The 27746-nt window shown below is 46.8% G+C and overlaps 1 protein-coding gene across 1 annotated transcript in view; it reads left to right on the top strand.

Moving 5' to 3' along the window:
* LOC127567933 (acetyl-coenzyme A synthetase 2-like, mitochondrial) overlaps nt 1–27746 on the top strand; it is a 73081-nt gene that overhangs the window by 4799 nt on the left and 40536 nt on the right. The window contains exons 2-5 of the mRNA XM_052011155.1: nt 8488–8584; nt 9325–9524; nt 18758–18933; nt 24708–24860. Of these exons, the coding sequence (XP_051867115.1) occupies nt 8488–8584; nt 9325–9524; nt 18758–18933; nt 24708–24860 (626 nt within the window). The remainder of the gene's footprint in view (nt 1–8487; nt 8585–9324; nt 9525–18757; nt 18934–24707; nt 24861–27746) is intronic.

Raw genomic sequence — 27746 nt, 5'->3', positions numbered from 1 at the left:
ATGCTGCTTATCTGATGCTATGTGCCTGTGATGCTGATGCAGGTAAGTTTTTCATTGCACCTGTGTACACATGTATTTGTGTATGTGACAGTAAACTGGACTTTAACTTTTCCAGATTATACTCCATTTGCCAGGCTATTGCCCCTGCATTTAACCTATCAATATCCAGTTGTGGCCGTCCCATTTCCTCATCACAATTTCCTTCCCCATCTTTGTCAGTTAATTTAGCAACGATACTTTGGTGCCTTCATCTAAGTCTTTGATTCTTGTAACACACCCTTCATTAAAGCTTGCCAGAAAGCCCCATTTATGCCTCATCTCTGTTCCCTTTTAGTCAGCCAATGAAGCCAGAAAATACTGGGAATACTCGGCAGGTCAGGCAGCATCTTGGAGAGAACAAGGTTTTATGTCGGTGACCCTTCTTCAGGGCAAGGGTTTAGACTTCTAGCACCTGCATTGCTTTGTCAGAACAAAGGGAAGGTCTGTGATAGGCCAAAGACTTAAGGGAGATTGAATGTCCCAAGTGGTGATGGTGTTGACTGAGAGGGGGTGGTGAAGACTTGTTAATTGCAGCTGATGTGTCTCTACAAGTTGCAGTTCCTTCCCCATCCCTCCATTTCTAATCTCCTTGGCCCCTCCTACACAATCTGTTCTCCCCTGGCCTTACCTCAGCCACTCCTCTGCCCTTCCGCATACACCTAACACACACAGGCTGAACTCTTGTGTGCATGCACTCATTTCACAACCCCCCTGCCAGTGATTGTTTGAACCTCCACTGCACTGGCTGACATAGATCCTGGGTGAATATGGATTTGCACATCATTAATGTAGCTGGGCTGTTGTATTAGAACATAGAACATAGAACAGTATAGCACAATACAAGCCCTTCGGCCCACAATGTTGTGCCAACCTTTAAACCTCACCTAAGACTATCTAACCCCTTCCTCCCACATATCCCTCTATTTTAAATTCCTCCATATGCTTATCTAGTAATCTCTTGAATTTGACCAATGTACCTGCCTCCACCACCGCCCCAGGCAGCGCATTCCATGCCCCAGCCACTCTCTGGGTAAAAAACCTTCCTCTGTTATCTCTCTTGAACTTCCCACCCATTACTTTAAAGCCATGCCCTCTTGTATTGAGCATTGGTGCCCTGGGAAAGAGGCGCTGGCTGTCCACCCTATCTATTCCTCTTAATATTTTGTACACTTCTATCATGTCTCCTCTCATCCTCCTCCGCTCCAAAGAGTAAAGCCTTAGTCTCTCCCTTAGTATTCAATTTTCATTTCCTGTGGAATCTACTTCTGTCACACAACAACTGTGATCCTTGCCCCCTGTGTGGACAATAAAATACAGTTCTTTGGCGCTTTAGTGCTTGGATACACAGAGTATATTGGATACTCAAAAGTGCTTGGAAACGCAGAGACTGTAGATGTTAGAGTGTGCAGCAACGAACAAACTGCTGGGGGATCTCAGCGGGTCAGGCAGCATCTGTGGAGGGAAATGGACAGTTGATGTTTTGGGTCGGGACCCTTTATGAGGACCTCCCCTTCTCTGATGCAGAGTGGTCTGTCCTCAGTAGAGGCACACCTTTGTACCCCTGAGCCCACATCTCGGTGAGTTCTGGGCCTGCCACAATGTTGAGCTCTTCTTCCCTTGCTCTCTGCCTCCTTGCCTGTGTCTTTGGTAAGAAGTCCCCACCACCTACTGATGATTCTCCTTCCCCCCCCACTCATCTCCAACCCTCCTCTTCCTCTTGGACACCCCCCTCTGGCCTTTTACCCTCTCTCGACCTTTTCATTTCCAACTGCTGATGTGACATTAACTGTCTTGACCTCTCTACTCCCCTCACCCCCTCCGAGTACAAGCACGCTGCTCTCTGAACTCTGCACCAATCCCAACACAGTACAGATGAAGGGTCTTGCGTTGAAACATCAGCTGTCCATTTCCCCCCCCCCCCCCACAGATGCTGCCTGACCTGCTGAGTTCCTCCAGCATCTTGTTTGTTCTCTGAAAGTGGTTTATAGCCTATGTGTCATAGAGAAACCGCAGATGCTGGAATCGAGATGAAAAACACGATGATGCTGGAGGAACTCAGCAGGCCAGGCAGCATCTGTGGAGAAAAGCAGGCGGTCAATGTTTCGGGTCAGGACCCTTCTTCAGGACTGAAGATAGGAAAAGGGGAAGCCTGATATATAGGAGGGAAAGCAGAGCTGTGATAGGTGGACAAAAGAGGTGAGGCAGGGTGGGCACAGGGTGGTGATAGGGAGATGCAGGTAAGAGACTGTGATAGGCAGGTGCGGGGGAGGAGGGGAGAGCAGATCCACTGGGGGATGGGTCAAAGGTAAGGAGAGAAAGGAAAAAAAGATAGAAAAAAGAGGCTAGGAATGGGAAGAAGAGAAGAAGCACGGTGGGGGGGGTGGGGAGGGGGGTGTTTGTGGGAAGGGGGGGAGGGGGATTACTTAAAGTGGGAGAATTCAATGTTCATGCTGTTAGGCTGCGAGGTTCCAAGATGGAAAATGAGGTGCTGTTCCTCCAGTTTGCGCTTGGAATTCTCCTGGCGGTGGAGGAGGCCGAGGACTGACACATCAGTGAGAGTGTGGGGGGGGAGTTGAAGCGACTGGCAACAGGGAGATGCGGGTCGCGGTTACGGACAGAGCGCAGGTGTTCTGCAAGACGGTCACCTAGTCTGCGTTTGGTCTCACCGATGTAGAGGAGGCCACACTTGGAGCACCGAATGCAGTAGATGATATTAAAGGGAGGTGAAAGAGGTGTACTGTTACAGCAAACATAGAGGCCAGCTGCTCTGACACTCCCTTCTGCTCTGCTGTACAAGATGACACAATCTGATTGTAAATTCCCTTTTTCCTGTTGTAATGTAGAAGAAACAACAATGAATTTTCCAGCAGCAAGCTCCCAAGAGTAGCAAAATCATAACAACCTAATAAGCTGTTTTGGTGATGCCAGTTGAGGGACAAATCTTGAACTGATGTCCTGGTGTCTTTGACATTCACTTCAGTCTGACATTCCATCTGTCGGCCATCACTGAACTCCCTCAGTACTGGCAGCGATGTGTCAACCCAGATCTTTGTACTCAAATATCTGGAGTAGGATTCGAACCCAGAACATCGAGGCAATGGGTGCTGTCAATTGAACCGCAACTGGATGTTAATTGGCAGCTGAAAGTCATATGATAAATATTCAGCCCAGACCAAACCACCACCTATACCAAAGTTGGCTATTACAAAATGATCTTAATATTTCCTTATGACATGCGATCATCGAGGCAGTATCAGCTGGGAGAGCAATCTCTTTCCCCCACTTATTTCCTACTCTCTTGTACATGCCCCTTTAGAGCCCCAATTGTCCCATCAGCCAACCACACCAGGGGCAGTTTACAGTCATCATTTAACCTATCAACCTGCACATCTTTGGGATGTGGGAGGAAACCGGAGCATCTGGAGGAAACCCACACAGTCACAGGGAGAATGTGCCAATCGGAGGTCAGGATTGAACCCGGGTCTCTGGAGCTGTGAGTCAGCTACACCTCATGCAAGCCACCATGCCACCCTGTGAACAATATTGCCAGATAAATACATTTTTTTTCAGAGGGTAGCATCATGAGATGCCAGGCCTAGAGAGGGACTTGTGCATATTTCTGATGCTGCCCCAGGGATATTCCCAACCTGGATATTGGTACTGGGGTAGTTTTCTGTGGGAGACTGTCGTGACTTTTACTCCACACCAGTTGATAATTTTCTTGATGCAGGCTGTCTCTGGGTAACGAAAGAGTTTCGTATTTACAGACTGTCGCAAAGTTGATTTTGTCCATATGTTGGAAAATACACAAAAGTCACTCGATATGGTAACCACAGCCTTGCAGTATTGTAATGAATCATATCTAAAGCATATAACACTGATAAGTAAAGAACAATGAATAAAAGGAGGACACTAGTTTTGCCATTCTAGGAACAGATGTACGTACATAAGTCGGACTTCTGAATTTAATAATATTATGGAAGCTCGTTCATATGTAGGGGTGTCCATAAGTCAGACGTTTGTAACCCATGGAAGGACTGTATCCAGAAAATTGGACGGTTTCCAGTTGATTTTCAATCTATTCTGGTAGGGAGTTAGTGTTAACTAACCCTGGCTGTAGGGTGGTTCGGTGGGGAGTGTGGGGGCGGTCTAGTGGTGCTGCTAGTGGTGAGTAAGCAGGTCCTTGTTTTACACGCCACCTGACTGTATTCTCCACTGAAGCTGACTGACAGAGGAATGGTGAGCCGGCTGTAAAGTGAATGCTTTGTGCTGTCCCCAGGGTGCTGGGCTGGGGAACTCAATTTACTGTGACACAGTAGGAGGCCGTTCAGCTGACTGAGAACATCTCAGCTCTTCACCAGAGCAATGTCATTGGTTGCAGCCTCCCTCTCCTTCGTGCCCTGTGTCCCTGCTACTTTAGTTTCTCACACACATACCCATTAACTTGCCTTTCACTCTTTTGCCACTATCCTCCACTAAAGGGGTAATTAACAGCAGCCAGTTAACCTACCAGCACGTCTTTGGGACGAGGGAGGAAACCAGATCATGAGGGAGGAACTCTTAGAACCACAGGTAGGATGTGCAGGTTCCCCACAGACAGTACTGGGGGCTGTCTGCGTGGAGTTCGCAGGTCCTTCCTGTGACCACGTGGGTTTCCCCTCGGGGTGCCCCAGTTTCCTCCCAGATCCCCATGACGTGCTGGTGGGATAATTGGCATCTCTAAATTGCCCATGGTGTGTGGGGAAAATCTGGGGAAGAGTTGCTGGGAATGAGGGGAAATAATATGGGTTAGGATAGGATAAGTGGGAAAATGGGCTGGATGCTCAGCACGGACTTGTTGGGCCAAAGGGCCTGTTTCCGTGCTGTATCTCTCCATCATTCTAATTAAATTATGAAAGGATTACTTGCTGGGATGTGTGTAATATAAGGAACAGCTGCTTCCCGACAGCAGAGGAAAGTGTGGACTAATTGATACCATATTTTGGGCTGATGCTTCCTGCAGGCCTGGTAAAGTCAGGCTGCTGTACAATTCCCACTCTCAGCTAAGATGTTTTCACAGTAGATCAAAGTAGTAGTTCATAGTAGATGTGCAAGATCCAGGGTGGAGACAGGCACCAGTAGATTAAAAATTACCTCTGGGCACCTCTGGAAAGTTTGGTGATGTTTCCTCTCTCTCCACTCCCTCACCAGGGTTGAAGTAGGGCTGAGATTTTCTGTAGTGAAACTTTGCACACACAAAAATGATATTTCCATCCTTTACAATTGGCAGTGTTGGAGATGTACAGTGGCGTGTGGATTTGTTCATAAGCTATCCCTAGAGCGCTCATATTCACCTATGCAAACAAAGAGCTAGGTGTAAAACTCTGTCTGCACTTAGCTGGACCCTCAGATAATATGGTTGAATTAATGATATTGCTGGATTGTGTACTTCTCAGTTTTTTCTCGGAGTGTGGGTGTCACTGGCAAAGTACTAGTTTTATATAGTGCTGCAGTTTAAAAGATGGGGAGCCACTGGGATGATCAGTGAGGGTCAGTGTATCATATAGAGGAATAACCCCCACCTCTCTTAGCTAAAGATTCACTTGAAGTTGAGTTTATTGTGATATGCACAGTATGTATGTACTTACGTGTGCACAGGTGAGGTGCAATGAAAAACTTGCTTGCAGCAGCATCGCAGGTACATAGCATCATATAAGCAGCATTTGCAAGAAAAACCTAGGTTAAGCATAAATTATACACAATTTTTACAAGAAAGAACAATAAGAACAAAAAAAAATGTCCATTTTAGTGCAAAGTGATCAAAGTGGTCATAGCATTGCTAAACTGTGGTGATTAGGGTTTTGCCAGTTGGTTCAAGAACCGAATGGTTGAAGGGAAGTAGATGTTCTTGAAATGGGTGGTGTGGGACTTCAGGCTTCTGTACCTCCTGCCCGATGGTATCTGCAAGAAGATGGCATGACCTGGATGGTGGGGATCTTTGATGATGGATGTTGCCTTCTTGAGGCAGCACCTCCTATAGATACTACCGATGGTGGGGAGGGATGTGCCCATGATGTATTGGGCTGAGACCACCACTCTGCAGCTTCTTACATTCCTGTGCATTCGAATTGTCGTACCAGACCATGATGTAACCAGTCAGGTTACACATAAAGTAGTTGACTGCACAATGCTTGTGGAGTTGTATCAGAGCCCAATAGTGCAAAAACAGAGGTGAATACCACCATGCAGCATTCTAAGGAGAGAGAAACAGAATTAACCTTTCACCTGCTGAAAGTCATTGACCAGAAAGATTAACTCTGCTTTTCTCCTCACAGATGCTGCCTGACGTCCAGAGTGTTGATATTTTATGCCTTTACTTGGGATTTAAAGCATCTATAGTTTCAATGAATATACCCATCCTTATCAGAACATTCCCTTTGCAGTTATCCTCCGTGTTGCACTATTATAAATTGCTAGAAGTTCTGACCAGCAGAAACTTACTCACAACTGATCAGAAAGCACCATTACAGCAGAGGAACAAGCCTGTCCTGCTGTGTTTTCAGCATGAGGCACCTTTTAATCCCTCTCTCCTGCTAATTTTCCTATGATCTGGCAGTTTTCCGATTCCTTTTTAAGGTGTTCATGCCCTCTTGCTTCATAAAAGCTAACACTAATTACCCATCTTGAGTTTCTGGTTGCATTGTCAGTTCGTCTCCCCTCCCCATTCACACAACAACCTCTAATCACTCCGTGTGTGTGTGTGTGAAAAACATTTTCCTCCCCGAATGCTTTAATTCTTTGAATGAACAGCTAACAGAAACTCAGAAACCACCATCTCCTCATATATCACTCACTGAGTTAAACTTTGCCTTTGCATCTGCATCCTACCAACGATACGCTGCCGTTAACTGCAAATGAGGTTACAGTCTAACTGCAAGGTGATCATTAACAGGGAGCAGAAGCTGATACTTTTATCCCTTCTCAACCCTTTTTCTTTCGTCTGCTACCATCATCATTTCTGTCGCTTAATCACTCCTACCCTCAACTCTCTCAAGCCTGCCTCTCTGCTTGCTGCTACTTCATGCACTTTGCTCTTTGCTTAATGTACTTGCTTACTAACTCAAGTTCAAGTTTATTGTCATGGGCAGACATACCCAAGGTATAAATGCCTTGAAAATCAGCTTTTTGCAGCAGCAGCACACTGCGTTACAAACATGATGAATATAAATTCATAAACTTAACATAAATTAAGCACAAACTATATCAGTTTGCACAATGCAGACTAAAACTGAGAAGACCAGAAGCCAACCTGCCTCTATCCTCCTCCTTTGACACATTCCATCAAGCCTAGCTCTCTATCCTAATATCTCCTTGCAGGCCCTCCCCAGGTTACGACAGGGTCCCGTCCCCCTGAACTGTTCGCAACCCAAAGAGTTTGCAAGTCGGAAATGCGGCTGCGAACCGTGTTCCCTGCGGCAGCTGGCAAGTCCATCCTGCCGGTCTCCCAAATGCCCGCTCGTATGTACGGGCTGTGCATAAATCGGGCACTCATTCCCTCCCCACCTGTACATGGCTTGCTTGATGACTCTCCGTCTAAAGCCTTGGAATGCCTTGTATTAAACATGCTATGTAAATGCAAGGTTGTTGTGCGAGGAAAAGGCATGGGTTAACCAGAGAGAGGAAGGAGAGGCAGAGGGGGTTAGATCAAGATGGGTGACCTGGGGAGGACTTTCTACCTGAGGCTACTAAGTTCATGGACACCTTTGTAGATGTAAAGAATATAGGATAGCGTCTGTTGTGAGCATGTGATCTCCCACCATCTTGTGCCCAGGTAATAAAGCTGGAAGTATGCCCTAAGGCAACACTTCTAAACCTGTTCATTGGCATGACCCCATTAAAGCAACGCAAATTCTTTACGACCTCAAAGTGATGCCGGTAATAAATGAGCTAGCGTGCCAATTGGGGGAAGAAAACTGTAATTGTTTTTGCAATGACATTTTTAGGTTTGAAGCCACAAAATAGGTCATGATCCTAAAGTGGGGAACCACTGCCCAAGGTATGAACATAGAACATAGAACAGTACAGCACAGAACAGGCCCTTTGGCCCACAACGGTGTGGTCCGACCAGAACACTGTGCAGTTTGATCATGAGTTTCTCTGACTTTGTGTTCCACCATTTTGCTCTGCAATCAAACTCCTTGTTGACTTGGGTGCTATGCTCTGATTGGAGGTGGTGAGTGTTGAGTCTACGGTGATCCTTGGTCCCTCTCGGCTTGGGTGCCTTCAGTTTAAACACCACTTGTGCAGTGTTTAGCTTTCTGTCAACGTTCGGTTCTTAAATTCTATCTGTCTCTGCCTTCCCCACTAGCATTCTTTTCTGACTCATTCTCTCATTTTCTCAGCTGCCTTTGTTGTATCCACTGCCATGTTTGTTTTGAAGTTGATTAACCCTTTCTGTTCCTTGAGCAGTGAATTGCATCGACCGTCACGTCCACACGTCTCCAGACAAAGTGGCTTTAATCTGGGAGAGAGATGAGCCTGGTGCTGAAGTGAAGATTACCTACAGGTTGGTGTATGAAGCACAGTGTGGAAATAACTGGGAATGAAAACATAGCCATGGATTTTGAAACAAATTGAACTGAAATTTCTACAGCATCTTTTGATATTGTGAAGCACAGCAGAGCAAATGAAATAATTTTGAGGCATAGTCACTGTTGAAATATTGGAAACTCAGCAACTAATTTACACAGAGCAAGCTCTGCAAAAGTGGCTGAAAATTAATCAGCAATGTAGATCAAAGGACAGATAGGACACCAAGAGAAAATTCTCCTGCTGTTTTTGGGTAGTGCTGTGGGGTGTTTCATGGCCACCTGAGGGAGTAGACTGGACTCATTCAAAAGACAGCATCTCCAGCAGCGCAGCACTCACTCACTAGGACATCAGCTTTGTGCTCATGTCGCCGAGCTGGGTCTTTAGCCCGTGGCCCAACTCGAAGGCAATTGTAACTCTTCCGTTCTCCCTTTATATCTGAACACTCTTGTCCAATTGGTAACTCGCGTAGAGCAGCAATCTCGGAATTCCTTTGCATGCTTGGGGAAGGGGGAAGGGGGAAGTGTTAGTCTCAGTCACAGCATTATCATGCGTGAGTGGTGGGTAGTGAGCACTGATGAGATTGCTGCATTGTTGGTCGAACCCTGCAGGAGGTCGGAGAGCTGACAGAAGGTATGGGACACAATTTGGGAAGATGCCGGGGACCGGCAGGTCACTGAGTGCCACTGCACTCACTGTTTACTTCCCGCTGTTCAGGCACTTGCTGGAGGTGACTTGCCGCGTGGCCAACACACTGAAGAGGCAAGGTGTCCGGAAAGGCGATCGGGTGACCATCTACATGCCAGCCTCGCCAATCGCCGTGGCCTCGATGCTGGCCTGTGCCCGTATCGGGGCGGTGCACACTGTGGTGTTCGCAGGCTTCAGTGCAGAGGCGTTAGCCGACAGGATCCAGGATGGTGAGAGGCTATCAGTTGTATTCACCCTTTCACTTCCTTGCAGAAGATTGGTTCAGTTTCTCTTTTTACCGGGAAACATTCTGTTGAAGGATCTTTGTTGTGAAATGTTGATGGGTTTCTCTTTCCACAGATGCTGCCTGAGCTCTTGCAGCATTTCTTTAGAGATACCTTCAAGTATGAGCTTCAGTCTGATTTTAATCACGGTGAAGAAAGTGAATGCTATGTTGGCATTCATTTCAAGAGGAGTAGTGTATAAAAGTAAGGATGTGTTGATGAGGCTCTATGGGGCACTGGTGAGACCTCATCTGGAAGACTGTGTGCAGTTTTGGGCCCCTTAGAAAGGATGTACTGATGTTGGAGAAGGTTCAGAGAAGATTTAGGAGGATGATTCCCAGAATGCGAGGGCTTACATACGAGGAGCATTTGTCGGCTCTTGGACTGTATTCATTGGAGTACAGAAGAATGAAAGGGGACCTCATGGAAACATTTTGAATGTTGAAAGGACTGGACGGGGGAGATGTGGCCAACTTGTTTCCCTTGGTGGGTGAGTCCAGGACATGAGGGCACAGTTTTAGAATTAGAGGGTACCCATTTAAAACAGAGATGAGGAGAAATTTCTTTAGCCAGAGGGTCGTGGATTTATGGAATTCGTTGCCACATACAGCTGTGGAGGCCTGATCATTGGGGATGTTTAAGGAAGAGATTGATGGGTATCTAATTAGTCAGGGTATCAAGGGATATGGGGAAAAGCCGGGAATTGGGGCTAGATGGGAGAGTAGTTGAGCTCATGGTGAAGTGGTGGAGCGGACTCGATGGGCCGAATGGCCTACTTCTGCTCCTTTGTCTTGTGATCTTGTGAATCCAGATTGCAGTGGCATATCAAAGCAACCTGAGGCATATTTTGAAGAATTCTGGGTCAGTCTGCAGTCAGCAGACAGACCCGGGACTGGGTGTCTTGTTGCCTCTGGGTGAGAGACTAAAAGGGTGAAAGCTTCCTATTTGTTCTTCATCTGTCTGACTACTAACTTCCCCCATTTCTTGTCTGAGAACCTCAAAGCTCCCTGACTGCCCACAGTTTGTTAGCTCACTGTCTTGCTTTGCTTTTCTATTCTTCCCACCTAAGTGGATAATCTTACAATTCTTCTCACTATACTCCACTCGGCACCCTTTGCCCCCTCACGTAACCTGCTTCTAGTCTCCCTTGCCGACTTCTTGTGTCCTTCTCACAACTTACTTCCCAAATTGGGAGACCTGAATTTGATGAGGCCCCTGGACTGATCCCTGAGACATCCGTCCAGGTACAGCTTGCCAACTCAAAAATGACTCACTTTGTTCTCTGTTTTCCATTTGTCAATCAGTCCTTTATCCATGCTAACCCATACTCCCTGGCCCTTATTTTGTGTGGTTATCATATAGGGTAGAAGGTTAAAACAAATGGTTGAAAATCCAAATTCACTGTGTCCACTGGGTCCTCTTTTTTTCCTACTTAATTAAAGTCCTCAAAGAACTTCAATAAAGTTGTTGAATGCAATTTTTACTCTTCCTTTCTTAAAACCTTGTTTTTTGATTACATTAGATTTTTCTAACTTCTCTGTTATAGAACCATACAGCACAAAACAGGCCCTTCAGCCCACCATGCTGTGCCGTCTATCAAATCACCCTCACACTATCTAACCCTTTCCTCCCGCATATCCCTCTATCTCACATTCCTCCATATGCCTATCCAACAAACTCTTGTCCAATGTATCTGCCTCCACCACCACCCCAGGCAGTGCATTCCATGCACCAACCACACTCTGGGTGAAAAACCTCCCCCTGACATCTCCCCTGAACCTCCCACCCATAACCTTAAAGCCCTCTCGTCTTGAGCATTGGTGCCCTGGGAAGGAGGCGCTGGCTGTCCACTCTATCTATTCCTCTCAATATTTTATATACCTCTCTCATGTCTCCTCTCATCCTCCTCCTTTCCAGTGAATAAAGCCCCAGCACCTTAAGCCTGTGCTCATATTCCATATGCTCTAATCCAGGCAGCATCCTGGTAAATCTCCTCTGCACCCTTTCCAATGCCTCCGCATCCTTCCTATAATGCGGCAACCAAAACTGAACACAGTACTCTTAAGTGTGGTCTAACTAGAATTTTGTAAAGCTGCATCATCACTTTGCGGGCTCTTAAGCTCAGTCCCATGACTTATGAAAGCTAACATCCCATAGGCCTTCTTAACTGCTCTGTCCACCTGTGAGGCAACTTTCAGTGAACTGTGAATATGAACCCCCAGATCCCTTTGCTCCTCTACACTGCTAAGTACCTTGCCATTTACCTTGTACTCTGCCCTGGAGTTTGTCCTTCCAAAGTGTACCACCTCACACTTCTCCAGATTGAACTCCATCTGCCACTTGTCAGCCCAGCTCTGCATCCTATCAATATCTCTCTGTAAGTTCCGACAGCCCTCCACACTATCTACAGCACCGCTGATCTTAGTGTCGTCTGCAAATTTACTAACCCAGCCTTCCACCCCCTCATCTAAGTCATCTATAAATATCACAAAAAGTAGAGGTCCCAGAACCGATCCCTGCGGGACACCACTAGTCACTGCCCTCCAATCCGAGGGCACTCCTTCCACCACAACCCTCTGCTTTCTACAGGCAAGCCAATTCCTAATCCACACAGCCAAGCTTCCCTGGATCCCTTGGCCTCTGACCTTCTGAAGAAGCCTACCATGAGGAACCTTATCAAACGCCTTATTGAAATCCATATAGACCAGATCCACCGCACTACCCTCATCAATCTTGCTCGTCACCTCCTCAAAGAACTCTATCAGGCTTGTGAGGCAAGATCTTCCCTTCACAAAGCTATGCTGGCTGTCCCTAATCAGTCCATGATTCTCCAGGTGTTCATAGATCCTATCCCTTAGAATCCTTTCTAACAGCTTACCCACCACAGATGTAAGGCTCACCGGTCTGTAATTCCCTGGACTATCCCTGCTACCATTTTTGAACAAGGGGACAACATTCACAATGCTCCAATCCTCCGGCACCATCCCCGTGGACAACAAGGACTCAAAGATCCTTACCAGCGGTTCAACAATCTCCTCCCTCGCCTCTCGAAGCAGCCTGGGGAATATCCCGTCAGGCCCCGGAGATTTATCTGTCTTGATATTAGTTAACAACTTCAACACATCCTCTCTCTTGATACCTACAACCTCGAGAACATTACCCCTACCAGCACTCCCTTCCACGTCATCAAGACCCCTCTCCTTGGTGAATACCAAAGAGAAGTATTCACTGAGAACTTCTCCCACTTTTGCTGCCTCCAGGCAAATTCTCCCACCTTTGTCTTTAATCGGACCTACCTTTACCCTAGCCATCCTCCTACCCTTCACATACTTGAAAAAGGCCTTGGGATTTTCCTTAACCCTACTAGCCAAAGCCTTTTCATGTCCCCTTCTAGCTCTCCTCAGCCCTTTCTTAAGTTCCTTCCTCGCTACCCTATATTCCTCATGGGCCCTGTCTGAACTTTGTTGCTTATACCTTATGTATGCTACCTTCTTCTCCCTAACTAGTCGTTCCACCTCTCTCGTCACCCACGGTTCCTTCACCCTGCCATTCCTTCTCTGCCTCACCGGGACATATTTATCCCTAACATCCTGCATAAGATCCCTGAACATCGACCACATCTCCATGGTACATTTCCCTTCAAAAAGGACATCCCACTTTACACTCCCAAGTTCTCTCCTTATAGCCTCATAGTTCGCCCTTCCCCAATTAAATATCTTCTTGTCCTCTCTGCACCTGTCCCTGTCCATGACAATTTTAGAGGTTATGGAGCAATGGTCACTGTCCCCCAAATGCTCACCCACCAATAGATCCTTCACCTGTCCTGGTTCATTTCCTAAAACTAGATCTAGCATGGTATTCCCTCTAGTCGGCCTGTTGACATACTGCGTCGGGAATCCCTCCTGGACACATTAAACAAATTCCGTCCCATCTAAACCTTTGGCACTAAGCAGGTTCCAGTTTATATTTGGGAAGTTGAAGTCTCCCATTATAACAACCCTGTTATTTTTGCTTCTCTCCAAACACTGCCTGCCAATCTGCTCCTCTATATCTCTACCGCTACCGGGGGGCCTATAGAATACTCCTAGTAGAGTAACTGCTCCTTTCTTGTTCCTTACTTCCACCCATACGGACTCTAGAGATGATCATTCTACAACATCCATCTTTTCCACAGCTGTAACAGCGTCCCTGACCAGTATCGCCACCCCTCCGCCTCTTCTCCCCCCTTCCCTATCCCTCTTAAAACACCAAAAACCAGGAATATTCAATATCCACTCTTGCCCTGACGTCAGCCACGTCTCAGTAATAGCCACAATATCATAGTACCCCCATACTTATCCAAGCCCTCAGTTCATCTCCCTTATTCCTGACACTTCTTGCATTTAAGTAAACACACTTCAGTCTATCTACCTTACTACTTTTATAGCCTGTATTCTGCTTCTCCTTCCCCAAAGCCTCTCTACCTGTTTGATCTAACTTTTCCCCATCCCCTTCTTCCTCTGACCTACTCCTCCGGTTCCCTTCCCCCTCACAAACTAGTTTAAACCCTCCCGAACCACCCTAGCAAACCTAGCCGCAAGGATATTGGCCCTCTTCTGGTTCAGGTGTAATCCGTCCTCTCTGTACAGGTCCCACCTTCCCGAGAAAAGATCCCAATGATCCAGAAATCTAAAACCCTCCCTCCTGCACCAACTTCTCAGCCACGCATTTATCTGCCACCTCCTCTGGTTCCTGCCTTCACTATTGCGTGGCACCGGCAGCAATCCCGAGATTGCTACCCTTGAGGTCCTGTTCCTCAGTCTTCTGCCTAACTCCCTGAACTCGCTCTTCAGGACCTCATCCCCCTTCTTACCTATATCGTTGGTGCCAACATGGACCACAACTTCTGGCTGCTCTCCCTCCCGCTCAAGAATCCTGTGGACCTGATCAGTGACATCCCTGACCCTGGCACCTGGGAGGCAACATACCATCCGGGATTCATGCTCACTGCCACAGAACCTCCTATCTGTTTCCCTGACTATCATTACTGCATGTCTCTTTTCCACCCTTCCTTTCTGAGCAGCAGTACCAGTCCCAGTGCCAGAGGCCTGGTTACTGCAGCTAGGCCCCTGCAGGTCATCCCCCTCAACAGCCTCCAAGGCGGAAAACCTGTTACTGAGGAGAACAGCCTCCGGGGTTCTCTGCTCTGTCTGCCTGCCTGCCTGACTTCTTCTTCCTCTTCCCTCCCCTGACAGTCACCATTCTATCTGCATCCTGAACCTCAGATGTACCTGCTCTAAGGGGGGTGACTGCCTCCTGATGGACCGTGTCTACATAACTCTCTCCCTCCTTTATGCTGCTCAGTGTTTGTAGCTGCAACTCCAGCTCATCAACTCTGAGCCGAAGTTCGTCCAGCCTCAAGCACTTACTGCAGATGTGGCCATTGTGGACCGCAGCAAGGTCCACGAGTTCCCACATCAAACAGCTGCAGCATATGACCATGTCCTCCATCTGACTACCTTGTTTTTTTCCCCCTAGTTAATCCCACCTACAAATCTATAATAGACAACAGGTAAACCTTACCTTTACCTACTTACCAGCTACTTACCCTCCTTGCCCCTTCACGCCGAAGCCCCCGAGCCAAAGCCGGACCACTCTGCTGCCTCTCACTCTGCTGCCTCTCACTCTGCTGCCTCTCACTCTGCTGCCTCTCACTCTGCTGCCTCTCACTCTGCTGCCTCTCACTCTGCTGCCTCTCACTCTGCTGCCTCTCACTCTGCTGCCTCTCACTCCGCTGCCCGCTCCATAGGCTGTTTGCTTTTTTAAGCTGCCCGTGCTGCGCCTGTGCAGTTCAGCCCCCACTTGACTACTTAGAAAAAACTTTTAAAACACTTACTAAAGAAAGTTATAAAAATCTAACCCTTACACTTAAAACCCTAACAAAAACTAACCCTTACACTTAAAACCCTAATAAAAGTGATAAACAGAAAAAACTTAGCTGCTCCAAAGTCCTCTGAACCGAAGCCCTCGAGTCCTCCGGATTCTTTTCTTCTCTCCTTTTTTAAGCTGCCCGCGCCGCGCCTGCGCAGTCCAGCCCCCACTCGACTATCACCAGCATTTTCCCAACAACCATGGTGCTGACTGGTTTGTATTCTCTGTTTTCTCCTGTCAGAGAGTCATCGAGTTATACAGCACAGAAACAGGCCCTTCAGCCCAACTCGTCCATGCCGACCAAATTGTCTACTTGAGCAAGTCCATTTGTCTGCGTTTGGCCCATAAACCTTTCCTATCCATGTACCTGTCCAAATGTCTTTTAAACATTGTAATTGTACCTGTATCTGGCTGCTCATTCCATACACCCACCACCTTCTGTGTGGAAAAAGTTGCCCCTCAAATCCCTTTTACATTTGTACCTATGCCTTCTAGTCCTGGACTCCTTTACCCTGGGGACAAAAACTGTGACCATTCACTGTATCTACACCCCTTGTGTAATGTCCTTCTTTTGTAATAAAGGATGGGTTCTTAGATTTGGTGAATTAGACCAGAGGCATTATTGGTATTGGTTTATTATTGTCACTTGTACTAAGGTACAGTGAAAAACTTGTCTTGCATTCCGATCGTACAGGTTAATTCATTACACAGTGCAGTTACATTGAGTTAGTACAGAGCGCATTGAGGTAGTACAGGTAAAAACAATAACAGTGCAGAGTAAAGTGTAGTAAGTGACATAGAAATTAAGTTTAAAAGTGTAGAATGATTATAGTAAAGGTAATGGGTAAGTCTGTAGAGATCAACTTGCAACAGATCGCCATGCTCTGGCGCCATCTTGGTACAATTATCGTGGAATTGTAGAATGAAAGGCCTGTTGTATTGAAGGAGGTCATTCAGCTCATCTTGCATCTGATGAATTTTTAGAAGAAACATCCTATTGGTTACTGTCATTATTGTCAGCTCTGTAAACACCCGCTTCAAATTTTGGATGGGGTGTTGAGTACGAGAGTTGGGATGTCACGTTACAGCTGTGCAATACATTGGTGAGACCACACCTGGAATATTGTGTGCAGTTCTGGTCGCCATGCTATAGGAAGGGTGTGATTAAGCTAGAGAGGGTGCAGAAAAGATTCACAAGGATGCTGCTGGGACTGGAGGGCTTCAGTTATAAGGAGAGACTGGATGGGCTGGGACTATCCTCCCTGAAGCGGAGGAAGCTGAGTTGTAACCTTATAGTGGTATATAAAATCATGAGATTCATAGATAAGGTGGATGGTCACAGCCAGGGTAGGGGAGTCTAAAACTAGAGGGTATAGGTTTAAAGTGAGAGAGGGAAATTTAAAGGGGACCTGAGAGTAAAGATTTTCACACAAAGGGCGGTGGGTATATGGAACAAATTACCAGAGGAAGCTGTAGGGGTGAGTACAATTAGAATGGTTTGTACCAGCTTTAGAGGGATATGGGCCAAATGCAGACAAATGGAACTAGTTCAGGAAGACACCTTTGTCGGGAAGGACAAGTTGGGCTGAAGGGCCTGTTTCTGTGATGACTCCATATCTGCAGGAGCTTTTTAAAATTTACAATAAAATTTAGCAGATCATTAATCTACGTGGAATAGTCTCAATTCGCCTCTGATTTTTTTGAGAATTGCCCAGATGTAAGGCATCTTAACCAGATGTTTTGCTATTAGTAACAGCTTCACTTTGTTGACACTATCGAAACCCCTCAGCGCTTTAAACCTCCCTGTAACCCATAAAGCTGAAACAAGAACAGTCCCGTCCTCTCTAGCCGGGAGTAAAAGTAGTTCAGCGGGACGAGCAAAAGAGCAATCTAAGCCAGTGGTGCGGCGAACAGGAAATGGTGCAAACACTCAGCAGGCTGGGCAGCATCTGTGGAAAGAGAAACTGGGTTAACATTTTGGGTGTGTGACCACTCGTCCAAACGGGAAAGAGTTTCCAGCATTTTCTGTTTTTATTTCCGATTTGCAGCCTCTGCAGTTATTGTGATTTTTGGTGGTATAGTGAGGATGACTGACGTGAAGGAGTGTAAAACATGAGGGGGGGAACGAGGCCCAATGGCAAATAGCAATAAGCATTTGAAGTGGTGTGTCACAGTGGCAGATACAGTTCTCCTCTTCTTGCCCTCAGCTTGTTTTACAACCTCGCCCCTCGCTGCCTTTGTAATGCCCACCTGCTCAACATTGCCAGCTAGGCTTCCTGTTTATTGGACTCTAACATACAGCACCTATCCCCAATCCCCCCTGAACATAGAACATAGAACAAATGTTGTGCCGACATTTTATCCTGCTCTAAGATCTATCTAACCCTTCCCTCCTACATAGCCCCTATTTTTCTGTCATTCATGTGTCTATCTAAGAGTCTCTTAAATGTCCCTAATGTATCTGCCCCCACAGCCTCTGCCGGCAGTGCGTTCCACACACCCACCACTCTCTGTGGGGGGAAAAAAAACTTACCCCTGACATCCCCCTTATACCTTCCTCCAATCACCTTAAAATGATATCCCCTCATGTTAGCCGTTGTCGCCCTGGGAAAAAGTCTCTGACTGTCCACTCGATCTATGCCTCTTATCATCTTGTCCACCTCTATCAAGTCACCTCTCATCCTCCTTCTCTCCAAAGGGAAAAGCCCCAGCTCACTCAACCTATCCTCATAAGACACGCTCTCCAATCCAGGCAACATCCTGGTAAATCTCCTCTGCACCCTCTCTAAAGCTTCCACATCCTTTCTATAATGAGGCGACCAGAACTGAACACAATACTCCAAGTGTGGTCTGACCAGAGTTCTATAGAGCTTCAACATCACCTCGCGGCTCTACCCTGACTAATGAAGGCCAACACTGCTTCAACATCAGACTCCTAACTTTCTCTATCTCACGCATAGGAAAGGTTTAGAGGGATATGGGCCAAACACTGGCAAATGGGACTAGCTTAGATGGACACCTTGGTCAGTATGGACGAGTTGGGCCGAAGGGTCTGCTTCTATGCTATATTACTCTCTAAATCAACTCTAAGCCTCCTCTCCACTTTTGCCCCCGCTTCCAAAACACATCTTCACATGCCTCTCACCTGACCCCAGCAACCTTTCTCCCTCTGAGTCCTGCCCGCACAGCCGTGTGGGATCGTGAGTCCCTTGCTTTGAGCTGTTTTTCTTTGCATGACCATCTAATCTGTTGTGTTCTCCTCCCTAAAGCACAGTCTGAAACTGTGATCACCACCAACCAGGCTGTCAGGGGCGGACGGATCATCGAGCTGAAGAAAACAGTCGACCAAGCTGTGAAGATGTGCCCTTCAGTCAAGCGTGTACTAGTGGCTAAGAGAACAGAGAATGAGGTCCCAATGTCTAATATTGATATCCCCCTTGAAGAGGTACGTTGCTGTGTTGATAAACTTAGTTGTGTCTTCATTAAGAATGTAAGAACAGAAGGAGCAGGAGCAGCCAATTGGTGCCTTGAACCTCCTGTGCCTTTCAGTAAGATCATGGCTGATCCTGTACTGGACTCAGCACCACTTCCCTGCCCTCTCCATACCTTGTGATTCAAATATGTGTTGGTCTCTGCTTTGAACACGTTCAATGACTTTGCTTCCACAGCTCTGCGTGGACGAGAATTCCAAAGATTCGCGACCTTCTGAGAGAAAGTCCTCTTCATCTCCACCATAAATGGGCGACTTCTATCCCAAAATTACGCCCCTATTTCTCACTTGTCAGAAATGTGCACACAGCAAGTTCCTTAGAATGTGACATTGCACAAATAATTGTTTTATAGGTGTTGATTCGGAGACATGTTGGCAAGGACTGCACAGAGAATATCTCCAATATAGTGCCATGGTATACATAAGCCATACAGAGAGACTGAGCCTGTTAAGATTAGAGGGAGGGGTAGAAAGATATATCACATTAAGCTGTTAAAGAGTTCCTGTGCTAATAGAATTCATACAGGCAAAGTCCAAGGACATTGGACAGGGAGTGTAAAATATTAACTTCCAGAGTGCCCTCGATCTGCACTGTCATTGGTTCTTTTCCTGAGCAAAAGCTCGTTCCATACATTCTCTCAGACTCAGTTAGGCCAGGACCACAGATGATCTTTATAATCTTCAGCCTTCTGCGGAGCTGAACATTTAAATCTTCTGTGTGTTGCCAAGTTCCTTTTTCCCTCTATGTGTTACCTTTGACTCAGCTCTGCAGTTAGGGCCAGCTCCCCTCCCTCCTCCTCCTTCTCCTCTCTAATTGTAAGGGGAGCGCCCAAATGATTGTAGAGCAATAGGAAGGTTGGATCTGGTTGGCTCTCCTGCATTCATATGTTGTCGAGCCTCCACGAAGCTTTGAAGTTCAAAAGTATATTTTGGGTGTAATTGGATCACAGTTCTGTTATTCACCATTTATATAAACAAATTGGAAATTCAAGATAAACTTCCAGAATTGTGCTTGACCTAAAACTGGATGGTTGTAGGTTACAGAGAGGCAATATACTGAAGACATCAGTGAACTTGCAGGCTGCTGTTACAACCGGCAAAGCACCATCAATGTGAGGAACTATGCGGAGACCACAATATCCTTGGGAAATAAATGGGGCAGAGGAGCAGAGGGATTGGAGCGGGGGGGGGGGGAGGGCTGCTGGGCTACAGGTGTAAAGGTCACTAGAAGTAATGGAAACACAAGAGACTGCAGACGCTGGCAATCTGGATTAACAAACAAAGGGGCTGCAGGAACTCAGTGGGTCAGGCAGCCTCTATGGAGGGAAGTGGACAGTCGACACCCTTCATCTGGACTGGAAAGAGCAGCACTGGTGCTGCTCCCCACTCTCTCTTTTCCCCCTGTATTTTTTCGCTCCTTCTGATCCAACCGGCCCCCATCACGCTATGTCTTCCCTCTCCCCCCACCCTCTGCACCTGCCCGTCACCCACACACACCTCCCATCGGTCGCCCTCCCCACCTCCCTCCCTTGCTCCGCCATCCCCTCCTATCAGATTCCACCATCTTCAGCCCCTTGTCACTTTGACCTTTCACCTCCCAGCTTCTGACATCATTCCCGCCCTCACCTGCCTATCGACCTCCCCCTCACCTGGATCCACCCATCGCCCCTTCCCTCCACCTTTCTATACTGGCTATCTCCCCTCTTTCCAGATGAAGGGTCTCGACCCAAAACATCGACTGTCTATTTCCCTCCATAAATGCTGCCCGACCTGCTGAGTTCCTCCGGCGTTTTGTGTGTTGTAGTAGAAGTAGCAGCACAAGTCCAGAAGATTGTTCTCCTCTGTGTGATGTGATAAGCCTCACACATTGGCCTCCTGAGGTGTCAGCTGGAGACACAAGGTGCCTCCCACAACAGATCTTAATGATCAGACAGGTGTGGTGCCCTTGAGACTTGGGATCAGTCACATTTTGTGGCAGAGATGGTCTCTAACCATGACACACACAGATTCTGTCGAGGCTGAACTGAACATTTTACTCCTCTTGCCAACTTGCCAATCCTTCCATCTTTGTGTCATCGGCAAATCTGGCTACAACATACACCGTCCCTTCATCCAAGTCAGTTGAGGTCCCAGCACTGATCCCGGTGGCACCTGAGTAGTTACTGATTGCCATTTTGAATGTGACCCATTTCTCCCGACTCTGTGACTTTGAGGGAGGTTGAAATCAGGCCCCTCACCTGTAAGGTCATAGAACATAGAACACTACAGCACAGTACAGGCCCTTCGGCCCGCAATGTTGTGCCGACATTTTATTCTGCTCTAAGATCTATCTAACCCTTCCCTCCCACATAGCTCCCCTATTTTTCGGTCATTCATGTGTCTATCTCCCTTAAATGTCCCTAATGTATCTGTTCCCACAACCTCTGCAGGCAGTGCATTCCATGCACCCACCACTCTCTGTGTGTAAAAAAAAACTTACCCCCTGCGATCCCCCTCATACCTTCCTCCAACCACCTTAACATTATGCCCCCTTGTGTTAGCCATTGTCGCCCTGGGAAAAAGTCTCTGACTGCCCACTCGATCTATGAATGGAATAGAGTATTAAACTGACAGCAACTAGAAGCTCAGGATTACCCTTGCAGACTGAAGGGTATTAGTCACCCAATTTACATTTGGCCTCTCCGGTGCAAAGGAGACAATCCTTTGAGCACCAAAATGCAGTTCTTAAAGTAACTTTAAGTTCTTTTCCAGCATCCTTGTTCAGATGCATGATAGAAGTCTGTTCAAAAAGAAAGTCTGAGCTTTATTTCCAGAAGCAAATAATTGAAAATCAGGAATGTTAATTTAATCCTTGGTTAGGTCTCACTTAGACTCTTAACAGTTTTGGTCTGTTTTGTTAAAGAGAATTTCAAGAAGGCGCAAATAGAATAATCACAGCTGAGAAGTTGTTCTTATTGGGAAAGGAACATGGTGCAAGACACGGTAGCGTAGCGGTTAGCGCGATGCTATTACAGCGCCAGCGATCGGAGTTCGATTCCCGTCGCTGTCTGTAAGGAGTTTTTTTTGTATAAAACGTTTATTAGCTAAAAGCACTACAGAAGACTACAAATATATACATCCGATACAGAAAGGATCAGCTAGTCAACTACAGAACTTCAGAGATTTCTGTAAACTAACACCCCGCGAAAACACACATACGTCACTACGTGTGCTACCGCAACACTCAATACTTCATATCAAAATCGTATTGGTGTCGTCCACGACACACACGATCCCCTGAAGGGCCCACTGAGCGCTGATGTCTGTAAGGAGTTTGTACGTTCTCCTGTGTCTGCGTGGGTTTCCTCCGGGTGCTCTAGTTTCCTCCCACGTTCTAAAGACGTATGGGTAGGTTAATACGGGTCTAAAATGGGCGGCGCGGACTCGTTTGGCCAGAAGGGCCTGTTACCACGCTGTAAATAAAAATTTTTTTTAAATTTCTTGAGCGAGGAGAGGACTGAGAATGGTCTTACAGAGGTCTTTCACATTATTAAGTAGAGGGAGATAGAGTCATACAGCATGGAAACAGGCCCTTTGGTCCAACTTGTCCATGCTGACCAAGATGCCCATCTAAGCTAGTCCCATTTGCCTGCGCTTGGCCCATGTCCCTCTAAACCTTTTGTATCAATGTACCAATCCAAGTGTCTTGTGGGCCATTCCAGATGATGTGATCATTAATAAATTCCAGTCAGAATCACAGAATCAGAATCAGGTTTATTATCGCTGCCTTATTTGACGTGAAATTTGTTGTTTTGCGGCAGCAGTACAGTGCAAAAACATATAATTACTATAAGTTACAAAAATAAATAAATAGTGCAAAACAACAGAATAACGAGGTAGGGTTCATGGACCGTTCAGAAATCTGATGGCAGAAGGGAAGAAGCTGTTTCTGAAATGTTGAGTGTGGGGTCTTCAGGCTCCTGTACCTCCTCCCTGATGGTGGTAACAAGAAGAGGGCATGTCCCAGATGGTGAGGGTCCTCAATGTTGGATCCCACTTTCTTGAGCCACCGCATCTTGAAGATGTCCTCAATGGCAGGGAGGGTTGTGCCCGTGATGGAGCTGGCTGAGTCTACAACCCTCTGCAGCCTCTTACGATCCTGTGCATTGGAGCCTCTGTACCAGGCGGTGATGCAACCAGTCAGAATGCTCTCCACCGTACATCTGTAGAAATTTGTAAGAGCCTTTGGAGACATATCAAATCTCCTCAAACTCCTAATGAACAAGCTGGGAGTTCAGGAGAAACACTTTCATCTGGAAAAGGGTTGGGAATTGGGACGTGATCATGAGGAGTGGTCTATTATTGCCATTACATGAGGAGAAAGGAATATGTTAATGAGGTTAGATGAAGAACAATATTTATAGATGACTTTAATGCAGCAAGAAGTCCCATGAGGCTAGAACTGGAGCAGTGCTGGGATCTTGGAGGGCTGGAAGAGATGGGAAGCAGTGAAGCCATAGACGTTAGCTGAGATGATGCAGAATTGGTCCGTGATATGGAAGTGGAGTAAATGGACCTGTGGATGGGTGGCAGTGTGAAGAGAGCGGCTCAGCTGGAGTGCGGTACAGCATTAAAGCTGTGGACAGTCTGGTTCAGCCTCCCAATAGTAACCAGGGAGAGGAACAGGGCTGTAAGTTGAGAAGAGACAACTGCGTTGTTTAGAAGGAGGAGATTTCTGTCTATCTGAGATTGGTATTGGTTCATGTACTGAGATACAGCGAAAAGCTTTTGTCTTGCCTGCCATCCAGTCAGCTTATGCCACACATCGACATCGAGGTAGTAAAAAGAAAACAGAATGCAGAATATAGTGTTGCAGTTGCAGAGAAAGTGCAGTGCAGGTAAACAAATAAAGTGCAAGGGCCACAATGAGGTAGATTGGGAGATCGAGAACTTAAGAATTCATCTTTGAGATATTTAAGATATTCATTTATTAGTCACATGTACATCAGAACACACAGTGAACTGTCTTTTAGCCTATGAAGGTCTATTCAAGAGTCAGATAACAGTGGGATAGAGGCTGTCCTTGAGTCTGGTGGTTCGTCTCGGGCTTTTATATCTTTTGCCCGACGGGAGAGGGGAGAAGAGAGAATGACCAGAGTGGAATGGGCCTGTGATTACGTTGCCTACCTTCCTGAGGCAGCGGGAAGTATAGGAAGAGTCAATGGAGGGGAGTTTGGTTTGCGTGATGGACTGGGTTGTGTTCACAACTCTCTGCAATTCCTTGCAGTCTTGGGCAGAGCAGTTGCCATACCAAGCTGGGATGCATCCGGATAGGATGTTTTCTATGGTGCACCTACAAAAATTGGTGAGGGTTATCGGGGACATGCCGAATTTTCTTAGCCTTCTGATGAAGTAGAGGTGCTGGTGTGCTTTTTTGGCCATAGCTCCCACGTGGCTAGACCAGGACAAATTGTTGATGACACCTAGGAACTTGAAGCTCTGAACCATCTCAACCTCAGCACCTCACACATACAGATGGGGGCGGGTACTCCACTCCGCTTCCTGCTGGGAGTTGGATGGGCACTGTGACCAGTCAGAGACAGTAAGACTGTGGGAAGTGGCTTGCATGGACCGTAGATACCAGCATAGCCTTGTTGCATCAAATGGCTCATTTCTGTGGTGTAACTACCATGTCACATTATTAGTGATCTTTACCGTATCATGTGATTAAACAGTGTGGTGTTTTCCAGGAAATGATGAGAGAAGAAGCAGTGTGTGACCCCGTTGCCATGGAGAGTGAGGACCTGTTGTTCCTGTTGTACACATCGGGGAGCACTGGGAAACCCAAGGGCATGGTACACACACAGGCCGGCTACCTGCTGTACACGTCACTCACACACAGGGTAAGTGATGGGGATGGCTGCGAATGCTGGAAATCTAAAGTAAGGACAGAAAATGTTGGAAGTCCGCAGGAGATCAGCGGAATGGGTTTGGAGAAATGGCAGGGTATCACTTGAGCCCTGTAACCTTCCTTTGTCAACTAGTGGTTGACCTGGACAGATGAGCATTTCTGTCCCCCTTTAAAGCTTTATTATAATATCACAATCGTCAATAATTAGTTAGCGCCCACTTCGGAGGTTGAGGTTGGCCCAAGATTTGGTAACCAGGGGTCACGCAGGTTTAGAAATAAAGGACTTAGATTTATATAGTGCCTTGCTCATTTATTTTGAAATAAAGTGCTTCACAGCCAGTGATGTCTTTTGATTTGCAGTCACTGCTGCTATGTAGGAAACATGGCGGCTGATTTGTGTACAGCAAGCTCCCAGAAACAGCAATGTGACAATGACCAGATAATCTGTGATGATTAAGGAGTTAATACTGCCCAGGACTTGGGGAAAACCCTCTTTCTTCCCTTGAAATTAGTGGTTTGGGATCTATTATGAGTGAGTAGACAGGGTCTTGATCCTGTCTCAACCCAAAGGCAGCTCCTCTGACAGTGCAGCACTCCCTTGGTGGTGCATTGAAGTGAGAGCCTGGATTCTGGTGGCATGGCACACAAACAGCAAGCAGGTAACCTGTTTTCCAAGGCTGTTGGTTGAGCGATGAACAATGAGCCTAACACACTGGGGAGAATCCTTTCCAGTTCTTTGTGTAAATGGCTGTGGGATCTTTTACCTCCAGAAGGAATTCCAAGTTGAGTTTATTGTCACGTACACAAGTACGGTGAGGTACAGTACAGTGAGAAACTTGCAGAAGCATCACAGGCACATAGGTATAGACAACACATAGAATATAAATTGTACACAATTGAGGGCAGCAAGGTAGCATAGCGGTTAGCGTAACGCTATTACAGCGCCAGCGACCAGGGTTCAATTCCCGCCGCTGTCTGTAAGGAGTTTGTACGTTCTCCCCGTGACTGCGTGGGTTTCCTCCGGGTGCTTCGGTTTCCTCCCACATTCCGAAGACGTACGGGTTAGTAGGTTAATGTGGGTGGTGCGGGCTTGTTGGGCTGGTAGGGCCTGTTAACGTGCTGTATAAATAAAGTTTTAAGGTTGTATACAAAACAAGAGAGAGAGGAATAAAACGCAGCAAAAACAAGACGTTAGTGCAAAAAAAAGACACAATCAGAAACAAGTCCGTGGCAGTGCAAGAGGTGGTCCGTAGTGTTCTGTTGCTGAGGTAGGGTTAGGGTTGTGCAGGTCGGTTCAAGAACCTGATGGTTGTAGGAAAGTAGCTGTTCCTGAACCTGGTGGTGTGGGACTTCAGGCTTCTGTACCTCCTGCCCCATGGTAGCAGAGAGAAGGGGGCATGACCCGGATGCTGGGGGATCCTTGGTGACGGATGCTGCCTTCTTGAGGCAGCGGCTCCTGTAGATGCTGCCAGTGGTAGGGAGGATTGTGCCTGTGAGGGACCTGGATGCTACCAGTACTCTCTGCAGCCTCTTGTGCTCCTGTGCGTTGGAATTGCCGTACCAGGCTTTTGGGACTTTGGTTTTGAAAGACTTTGCCTCTGATGTCGTGACATTCTCCCAGCTCTACAATGGCTTGCCAACCTGGATTGTGTCTGGATTGGGACACACAGCACAAGAACATAAGAAAATAGCAACAGGAGTAGGCCATTCCACCCCTCATACTGTCCCGCCATTCAGTGTGATCATGGCTGACCTGTGCTGGTCTCAACTCCTCTTCTGTGCCAGTTCCCCATAACCCTCGATACAAATCTTTATCTAACTTCACCTTAAATGTATCTAATGATCTGGCCTCCACCACACTCAGGGGCAGAGAATCCCAGAGATTCACCACCCTTCGGGCGAAGAAATTTCCACATACCTCAGTTTTAAATGAGCAGCTCTATATTTAGCAGCTTTGTTCATGGCTCTCCCACATCTCAACAACTACCCTGTCAATCCCCCTTAGGATCTTGTATGTTTAAATAAAGTCACCCCCTCATTCTCTTAAACTCTGAGGAATGCAGACTCAAGCTGTTTAGCCTGCTTTGACTTTGCTGATTCACACTGAAGATTGTTGGCTCTTTAGATAATTCAATTCTCTGCTGCAGAGCCATTGGCTACTTGGACAGTGTCTAAGCTTCACAGAAGCTCGTGGCTGCAAAACAATTCAGGTTGAGGATTCAGTATAACTTGAGGCAATTCACTATTACAAAGGCTGACTGTAGTTTTCTGGGTTAAATGTCAGTCTCTCATTCAATGAAATTGAATCTGATAAAGGCCCGATAACTCCCACTGCATGGGTTTCATCTGGGTGCTCCAGTTTAAGATAAGATTTCTTTATTAGTCACTTGTACATCGAAACACACAGTGAAATGCATCTTTTGTGTAGAATGTTCTGGGGCCAGCCCGCAAGTGTCGCCACGCTTCCGGTGCCAATGTAGCATGCCCACAACTTCCTAACCCGTACGTCTTTGGAACGTGGGAGGAACCCCATGCAGATACGGGGAGAACGTACAAACTCCTTACAGACAGCGGCTGGAATTGAACCCAGGTCGCTGGTGCTGTAAAGCGTTATGCTAACCACTACACTACCGTGCCAGCACAGTGATTCTCAAACAGCTACGATCAATGTTAAACCACAGGGCATGGTCCAGGTTCTGGACAATTACCTCAGCCCATGGCTACTTTTCACATCACCTAACCACGTGCCCCCTCAGTAATGTTGTGAATAAGAAGCTGACCTTCTCTCGCGTTCCAGCTCAGTTATCTTATTGGCAGAGCCAGCATCTATTGTTCAACCCTGATTCAGAGGGCAGTAATGGGGTAAGCACATTGGTGG

Source organism: Pristis pectinata, chromosome 1, assembly GCF_009764475.1.
Source record: "Pristis pectinata isolate sPriPec2 chromosome 1, sPriPec2.1.pri, whole genome shotgun sequence".
NCBI classification, from domain to species: domain Eukaryota; kingdom Metazoa; phylum Chordata; class Chondrichthyes; order Rhinopristiformes; family Pristidae; genus Pristis; species Pristis pectinata.
The sequence above is the reverse complement of the archived record's forward strand: the minus strand, read 5'-3'. Positions and strand labels throughout refer to the sequence as shown.